Source organism: Thunnus thynnus, chromosome 23 (genome assembly GCF_963924715.1).
Source record: "Thunnus thynnus chromosome 23, fThuThy2.1, whole genome shotgun sequence".
In the NCBI taxonomy this organism is placed as follows: Eukaryota; Metazoa; Chordata; class Actinopteri; order Scombriformes; family Scombridae; genus Thunnus; species Thunnus thynnus.
Genome location: NC_089539.1, coordinates 13,375,328 through 13,384,747, shown reverse-complemented (window position 1 = coordinate 13,384,747; position 9,420 = coordinate 13,375,328). Strand labels below are relative to the sequence as shown.

The following is a 9,420-nucleotide window of genomic DNA, read 5'->3' as shown; positions in this document are numbered from 1 at the left end:
GATGCACAGAGACTAAGTTGGCTGTTTACATATTAAACATATAAATTAGCCAGTTATTTGGAGAAAGTCTGGGACAAGAGAGAAAAAGGCCTTTATCGAGAGAATCTGTGGCTATGTAAAATTTCTTTTCTATGAACAGTTCATTTGGGATTCCTGTTTTTGTATTGGTTTCGTTTTTTTGTTTTTGTTTGTGTTTCTTTTCTTTATATATACCTTGTTTTTATATCCCTTGTATTTGTATTACCGGAAGATGCATGTTTTGTAAAGAAAAAAAAGTGGTGTCTTGTAATCCCATGTGGGATGAGAATGTTTGGCATGACACGGAAATAAATAGTAAATAACAGGTTTAAAAAAGTTTTGATTTCTGAACTAGTCACAGCACAATTGAGGCAAGAAGGAACTATTTTAACCGTGCAGCCTACAAGTTGGGGAAGGAAAAACTGTAACGGACCACTACTGGACATATTTCCGCCAATAACAAACCCGCTAGCTTACAAAGGCTAACGAGAGTATTGTCTGTGTTATTAGTCATTGTGGCGTTAAGATAGTTAGGAAATTATTATTCACACATTCACTTTAGCATTAAATGTCCTATTATGTGTATATATGTCGCTGGTAATAAACGTGAAACAGCAGACATAATTCCGGCTGGTGGTAGCTCATGTTACGTTAGCAGCTAGTTGCTGATTAACATGTCCTGAGACTGAACAGGTCCGTTGTTCGGCAGCCAGACAGCTAGTTTAACTATCAGAAGCTCAGTTTTTCAGCTGGTTCCGTTAATTTCCTGACCGGGAATCGTTCGGCTGACAAGGTTTTCTCCTGGTGAGTTAATATCCACTCTCCAAAGACGCAATATTTACACGTCAAACAGGGCAGCTTCGGAGTATCAATACAGATGGCCTAATCCCTAAAAATAAAGCAACCACGGCAACTAATAAGTCTTGATAACATTGAGGTTTTTGCTGTAGTGGTGAAAAGGAAGAGAAATACTGCAGTGGTTATAAAATTATGTTTAAACGCCACAACGCGCGTGACTTTGTAATGATCGCTGTCAAATATAACGATGTACAGTTTAAAAGATACTATATTTAATACCGAGTTTGTCTCACTTGTTTTGCTTATGATTGTATATATTTGTTTTAGAGCTGCTTTCATTATCAATTAATCTGGTGATGATTTTTTTCGAATAATCTATTAGTTGTTTGGTCTATAAAATGATTTAAAAAAGAAAGCCGACCAGAGTTTCCCAAAGAGCAAGATGACGTCCTCAAATGTCAACTTTTGTCCCGACCAACAATTTGTTTGTTTGATTGGACTATTTCTTTCTTTGAATCTCACTGTTGGGGATCATCTTGTTTATTATATATACACTGAAGGATCTCAGATGTTTTACCTTTTATTGAGGATCTCAGAATTTGGACTATTTATTGATTTTTAGTTTATTAAAGTAATTTCATGTAACTATTGTACTTTCTATCATGGTATTTATGAGATGTATGGTGTGTGGTATTGTTGAATTATTTGGTGCTGTACAGAAGCAGCATTGTGTGTCCAAGGAAAATTTCCGTCTGGGACAATAAAGTCTTATCTTATGTGAGCTGATTTTGTACATTTAAACCTACTTCAGGCCAATATATTTTTCTGTAAGAAATTCTGTCTGAATAATCCCAAGAGGGAGGGTCATGCGAATGACCAGACATAAAACAAACTCCCATTCATTCATTCACTTCACTTAATTTTTTAACATTTGATTTTACTCACTTTAGTCTACATTGCCAGCCTAAATCAAGACCAACTCCACTCACCAAGGAAAACAGTGAAACTGATTTAATTATTGATGATGCTACATCCCTGATTATGGCTATGGAGGACAGCAGTTTTACTGGCGAGTGAAGCATTCAAAAATGAAAATTCTATTAGAGCACAAATTAATCTGCAACTATGCAACTTGATAATCATTTCTGGCAGATTTCAACCAAAAATGCCAAATATTTTCTGGCTTCAGCTTCTCAAATGTATCAATTTTCTACTTTTCTTTGTCATATGTGACAGTAAATTAAAAATCTTGAGGCAAATTGAAGACACCATTGTGGGCTCTGAGAAATTGTGAATGCCACTTTTTCACTGTTTTTAAAAATGTTATAAGCCAAACAGCTAATTGATTAATCAAGAAAATAATTGACAGAGTAATTAACAAGGAGAATAATTGTTAGTTGCAGCTCTAAACTTTATGATTACTGCAAGGCAGATGTACGCCGAGCTTAACGCTGCTGTGTTTTTCCATTGTCCTTACAGATCCGGCACATGTTGCAGATTTGCAAAATGAAGATGTTTGGAGTGCCTCACAAGACTGTCTTTGTGGTGGACCACTGTCCCTACATGGCCGAGTCTAGTCGTCAGCAGGTGGAGTGTGATGTGCTGACGAAGAGTCGAGCTCAAGGGGTCATTCCTTTGGCCCCTGTGTCCAAATCCCTCTGGACCTGTGCTGTGGAGTGCTCCATGGAGTACTGCCGGATCCTCTACGACATCTATCCAAAGGACAAAGTGGTTAGCTTCTTGTTTTTTGTTTTTAACTCAGGCTGAAATGTATTTGCTCAAGCTGTTTCTCCACCGCCGGTTCCACTTAAATGACACAACTATAAGTGTGAAATTTGGACACCGTTGTAAAAGGACAGATAGCTGTCTCAAAAACTGCCATTAACATTTTCTGCCACCACTTTGTTTTACAGGTTAATTACATCGTGAGTGACTCAGAGTTCCACATCTTGAATAGCTGGAGACAGGAAGACCAGAGCACTCATGAGGTAATCCCATTAAAACCAGAAAAAGAATAATTCCATCTTACTATAACTGCATTTGTAGTGTCTTCAGCAGCTCAATTTTGCAACATTTTCATGAATTGCAACATTTCCAGTTACCACATTTTTGCAGAAGTTTTCTTCGAAATAGGACTTGCGATATGATTATGTGTTTTTTTTTCCTCTCTGACAGCTCATGTCTGCTCTGGCAGCTGTTGGGCCTCCCAACCCACGTGAGGACCCCGAGTGCTGCAGTATCCTTCACGGTCTGGTTGCCGCTGTGGAGTCTTTATGCAAGATCACAGAGTTGCAGCACGAGAGGCGCACGGCTCTGATGGACACAGCCGAGAGGGTCGCTAATAGGGGTCGTATTATCTGCCTAACCAATGCTAAAAGGTAAACACTCATCAACATGGCGGGAAATCAACAGGAGCCATCAGACATATGTTGATAGATTCTGCCAATATCAGTATAACCAGCACTTTTGTCCAAACCCCTTTAAATATAATACCATCCAATACTAAAACATTACAAACTACAGCCTTAAAATCACCCAAACACCTCTCAGACTGTGTCAGAAACACATAAAAACCATACAAATGTAGTATTTATCAAAGAGCTGTTGTATTGGTGGACATTAAAGTTGTATTCTATTCTATTCTTAATGATGGGAAGTACAAAAGCATTCACTATAAAAGCTAAAACATGAAGTTACAAACTCTCTCTTTGTAAATGTATGTAAATATGTGCCTCTGTGCAGCTGTGTCTTGTCAGTGTTTTATACTCTCTGTACAGTTGAGATTTTTAAAAGAATTATAAATCCAGTCAAATCATATTGTTATGCAATATGTAATTGAATATTGTGCTAATGTAGTGCTCTGTTTTTGATTATCATACAGTGATACTCATGTGCGCATGTTGGAAGACTGCATCCAGGAAACCATTTTAGAACAAAACAAGCTGGCAGCAGGCTCAGACAGGTCAGTATCAGACGATGTGTGAAGAAAATTGTCATTGAATGAGTTTATAGATGATTAGCTTCAATTTTGGTTGATAATTCTCTCATACTGAAATCTGATACCAAGATGCACATGACCTAATATAAAGTTTGTTTTTGCATTTGGTATCTGCAGTGTGTGTGTGTACTCTGCTTGTGTTTATATTATCTAAAGTGGTCCAAAGATTTTCTAACTTTGTTTCAGGCTGATGGCCATCCAGCAGTGTGAGCTGGTTCTAGTGCACATCTACCCGCAGGGTGAGGACACGCTGGTGTCTGACCGACCCAAAAAAGAGGTGGGTGCTAATGAGAAGCTCAGGGCTCAGCTTTCTGAACACAATCAGAATCATTTGGGTCGGTATAAACAAATGAACCAGAAGGAAGGCTGATTCAGGAGCTCATTGTTGGGTGAAAAGGTGACAACTTTGATGTTGCTTCTCACTGCACCCATCTCTTGTTGTCTCAGATCTCTCCTCTGCTCACCAGCGAAGTTCACAGTGTTCGGGCGGGGAGGCACCTCGCCACCAAACTAAACATTCTGGTCCAGCAGCACTTCGACTTGGCCTCCACTACCATAACAAACATCCCCATGAAGGTAAGAGACTTTCTTCCCCTCAGTCTGTACTTGCACATGCCTCACTAAAGTGTTAACCCACATAAACTTAACTTAAAAATTTTTTCTCTTGCTAGTAAAAACTGTCATATGCAGCATGCATTGCACCACTCCCTCTAGCATTTTACCTGATTGATGGCTTACTTTTTATGGTTTTGTTATTTTCCCTTTTCTCTCACAGCCCTCGCACCTTTCTTTATGTTTGCTTAATCTCTTTGTGTGAGCCCTTCTTCATCTTTAATAACTCATAAATCTTTACATTCTTATCTTTTTGTTTATCTCATCTGCATGTTGATATGACTGTGAACCTGCTGCTGGTTTCATGCTGTATTTTCTGTTTTGCTAGCCCACATTAAATGTTTGCGAACAGGTTAGTACTCTTATCACACACACATGCAAGTGAGGAAGGGGCAGATGTAGTGTCTATATTTTCAACTCAGGCTTACAGTATCATTCATTTATTTTGATGTGACAGTTGGTCTACAGATTTGATGGTCAGGCTACAGTAAAGGACAGGCAACTCTGGTCTCTTGTGGACAACCAGGGAATGCAGAGTTTGGGGTCTATTTTCTTTAAATACATAATGTGAAATCAGATTTATTGCCAATTAAGTTGACATAAGAGAAGAAACAAGTATCTATACAAAGTGAATCTATTGAATATCTACATTTAATCAATATTTTGTATAAAAAATAAAAAATAAAAAAAAAAGATCAAAGTATTCAGGGAAAAATCAACTTTTTTTTCACTGTAGATTTGCCTAAAATGCTAAATATATAGTAAATGTTGCATTCAACTGGTTTTACGTCCAAATATCTGTGACCAGCGTGGCCTCTTCTTAAATACTGTCAGTGTCTATCAGGTGTGTACACCTTAAGAGCAGCCCAAACTTTCCCCAGGTCTGTGTCCCCCCCCCTCCCCCTTCAGCTCCTACTCATTTCCCCTCTAGTGTCTTGGTGTTGTCCATTGTGCCGTCTTGCTAACTAGTTTTTAAACGTTACCATCCCTTAAATGTTTCAACATGATTCCACCTTTAGCTGTTATCATACTGCTGTTTTTCCAAGTGTAGAAAAAGTTGTGATGAAAAAGTGTTTCCCAGGCCCCATTTTGGGCTCAAGTCCAAAATATATGAAGCTTTTTTTTTTTAAGACTGGGAATCCATGATTTATGTCAAACAATCATAGGCTCAGTATTGTGTGAATTTAAAGACATTTACATTAATCAGTAGTCTCTGATGTGAATAGATAAAACCTTCAGTCACTCAGGGAGCGAACATTTTCCTTTTAGTTTGTCCATTATCATTTACCCTTTGGAACATGAAATCAGCAGTGTTTGTGCCCACATGTGTATGTGATTGCGTGCTTCAAGAGCTCACGTTCATGCTAACCTGTGTTTGTTATTGTCTCTGCGGACGGGCAGGAAGAGCAGCACGCCAACACATCAGCCAATTATGACGTTGAGCTCCTGCATCACAAAGACGCTCACCTGGAGTTCTTTAAAAGTGGTGGGTACACCTGTAAGAGGACTAAAAAATGAGACATTGGAGCAGGATATTTGGTTGAAATTATTTTTTATTAATTGATTGATGTAAGTGGTTAATAAATTGTTATGTTTGGGTTGTGCAGGAGACTTGCATATGGCGGGCACCAGCACTCGAGAAAATGGACTCAAAGAGACTGTTACACTGAAATGGTGCACTCCACGAACCAACAGCATAGGTGGGTTCAGTCAACTAAGGCAGTGTTTCCCAACATGGGCACTGGAGCCTCAAGGGGTCACACAATAAATCTAAGGGGTCATAAGACAATTAACTGGACAGGGGGAAAAAACATTTGCTACACAAAATTACTTTTTCAGATGTTTCTTTATTTTTGTACTGATTTTACTGAATTATTGTATAATAAAAGACATACAGTATTATTCAGCCTTTTTGGAAAATATTCCTACACAGCTATGAAGAAAGAATGAGGGGTATGTTGTGTAGCATTGGTCTTACTTAGTTGTATGTTTTTTTTTGTTTTGTTTTGTTTTTGTGCTTTAGAACTGCATTACTGCACAGGAGCCTATCGCATCTCCCCCACGGACGTTAACAGTCGTCCCTCATCATGTTTGACAAACTTTCTCCTTAACGGTAAGCTTATGTCGCACCTATTACAAACCCAATTAATCATTTTCACCTGTCAAATTAAATTAACCTGGAGACAGAAGTTTTCATTCTGTGATATCTTGCTGATAGTAAGAGTTGTAGTCTAAAAGGTCACCTGTTTTACTTGTAAATGTATGTGTGTGACCACCAAAGTTTCCTTTTGTTTGGCTTATTGATTGACCAGGTCGATCAGTGCTGCTGGAGCAGCCGAGGAAGTCGGGGTCAAAGGTCATCAGCCACATGCTCAGCAGCCACGGAGGGGAGATCTTCCTGCATGTGCTCAACAGCAACCGCTCCACTCTGGAGGACCCGCCCTCCATCAGCGAGGGCTGCGGAGGCCGAGTGACAGACTACCGCATCACCGTACGTTCACCTCACACCAGCTGTGTTGAAACTTGCACCTTCTGATAGTAACTGATTTTTATGTTTTGTCCTCTCCAGGACTTTGGTGAGTTTATGAGGGAGAACCGGCTGACTCCCGTTTCAGAGTTGTCCCATGATCCCTCAGGGAAACTACCAGCTGAGAGGGCCAAGGCTCAGCTCGAACGGCACACACGTTACTGGCCGATGATCATCTCCCAGACCACCATCTTCAACATGCAGGCCGTAAGCAGCATGCAGATTTTTCTGCTGGATTTCCACTCTTAGAAAGACTTCTATCTTACAAGAAAAGTTTCCACTCTTCTCAAAAATATTTGGCTTGTTGTTCTCTGGTGATAACATCTGAATTTAACATTATCTGCCTGTTGGGTTTTTTGGCAAGAATTTAGACTTCACTTCTTTCCATGTTGCTATGCCTCTCTGTTAAATTTTGTGTCTGTATCTTCCTATTTTCCTCCACTAGGTGGTTCCTTTGGCTAACCTGATAGTAAAAGAGACTCTGACGGAGGAGGACGTTCTGACCTGCCAGAAGACCGTCTACAACCTGGTGGACATGGAGAGGAAGAACGACCCTCTTCCTATCTCCACTGTGGGATCCAGAGGCAAAGGCCCCAAGAGGTATTTATTATAAATATTCTTATATTTATATAACAGTATTTAAAAAAAAAAAAAAAAAAAAAAAAAAAGCTTTTAAGCTTTGCTAATGTTTCTGTATTGTTGTTCTCACCAGAGATGAACAGTACCGTATAATGTGGAATGAGCTGGAAACATTAGTGAAGACTCATGCTGGAGCCACTGACAGACACCAGCGGGTTCTGGACTGCATTATCGCCTGCCGCAGCAAACCTCCCGAGGAAGAGGAGAGGAAGAAGAGAGGGAGGAAGAGAGAGGAGAGGGAAGACAGGACAGAGAAAAATGGCAGCAAGGACACAGATGACAAAAGCTGGCAGGATTCGGAGAGGTAAGTACAGTCTGGGTGTCTATAGTATTATCTGGTTTTAAACACCATAGAAAGAAAAAATGTCTTAGCTAAATTTATTTGCAAAAAAATCTTCTCTTTGGCTTTAGGACGTAACTCACCATGCAACTTTTATGTTCTCTCACACTACTCCGTCTTGTTTTTAACCTGAAGGCTAAAGGGTTTGCTGGATAAAGAAGATCAGGAGTCGGAGGTGATCAAGGATTCCCCCGACTCCCCAGAGCCCCTTAACAAGAAACCCCGTTTGTCCACGGAAGAGGTTCAGCCTCCTGAGAGAGCAAAAGGTACAAACCCTCATTTTACTTCTCTGCTCGGTTCTGGACTGACTGTTTTCAGTCAAACTGGCCAGAGAAAAATCTTCCACTTCAGGCTCTTTTCACATTCTTTGCTTAACAACAGCAGACTAACACAGACAACATAAGTATGTGTCTCTGGTTATTTATCATGATGTTAAAGAATCTGAAAGTGCTGATTGTATCTGGATATGAGCGCATACCAACTGATGACATCAGTCAAGCCCTACTGCATCTGTTATGCATGTTTTCATGCCTTGTCTCACTTTCTCTTGCAGGTCCAGTCTCGCTCCTCACCATGTGGACCAATCGGATCACGACAGCCAACTCCAGGAAACACCAAGAGTTTGTTGGAAGAGTGAGCTCTGTCAACAACAAGTTCGAGTTGTATCAGCACCTCAAAGACGAGAATGGGTGTGTTATTTAAAGTAATGATTAGCTTTGTAGTGGGAAATCCCTGTAGAAAAAAGTGAAATATGAATCATCTGTCACTTTATGGGTATTCTTCTTACATCAAATGTACATTTAAGTGTTGCATCTAAGCTTTTAAGTGTCTTTACATTTCAAACAGGATCACAGTTGAGCTTCATTTGTTATGCATCTTACCTGACAATTTGTCTGTTTACAGGATGGATGTTCATGAAAATGGCAAGGCCTCTAGATGATGTTTCCACAGATGCATTACTTCACTTTTTCCAAGGAGGAGGTTGTGGACCACAGTGTTTTCCAGACTTTGGTGTCACTCACACCCCCAAAACAAGGACATCAAAATGAAATAGACAGTGAACTCTTGACGAGGAATTTATAAATTTTTTTACCCATGATTTTGTAGCTATGCTGTTCACATATTGTGTAACGCAATAAAAGCTGTCAATAGAGAACTCTGCACAAATCTTACTGAATGTGGAAGTGAATTTTGAAATTTTTGTGTCCTTAACTTGAACTAAGACAAAAACCCTCAGAGTCAATAGAGTGCTTTTATTTTGATGGTGCTTGAAAACATTTTGGGAATTAATGCAAAGTGCAGAATGCCAAGAGGATTGGTATACATGCTTTCCACATTTTCCATGTTTAAAATGTCTCAATTTGACACCATTTACTTCTGTGGGACTGGAATATTGAGGTGTTGTTACACTTTACAAATCATGCTTTTTCAATACAGGTTAAATCCAGCTTTTCTTTTTTTTGTTAGATACTTGAAAAGTATCCAGTA

The 9,420-nt window shown here is 39.5% G+C and overlaps 1 protein-coding gene across 1 annotated transcript; it reads left to right on the top strand.

The window, feature by feature from the left end:
* The first annotated feature begins 434 nt into the window (after window positions 1-434).
* Window positions 435-9,104, top strand: ints13 (integrator complex subunit 13). The gene is made up of 17 exons (XM_067581697.1): window positions 435-822; window positions 2,296-2,547; window positions 2,730-2,804; window positions 2,992-3,194; window positions 3,698-3,778; window positions 4,001-4,091; window positions 4,262-4,390; window positions 5,828-5,912; window positions 6,034-6,126; window positions 6,450-6,539; window positions 6,739-6,917; window positions 6,996-7,160; window positions 7,399-7,553; window positions 7,666-7,896; window positions 8,068-8,198; window positions 8,486-8,621; window positions 8,836-9,104. The coding sequence occupies exons 2-17, from the start codon at window positions 2,305-2,307 to the stop codon at window positions 8,870-8,872; spliced, it is 2,124 nt and encodes a 707-aa protein (XP_067437798.1). The 5' UTR covers window positions 435-822; window positions 2,296-2,304; the 3' UTR covers window positions 8,873-9,104.
* The last annotated feature ends 316 nt before the right edge of the window (window positions 9,105-9,420 follow it).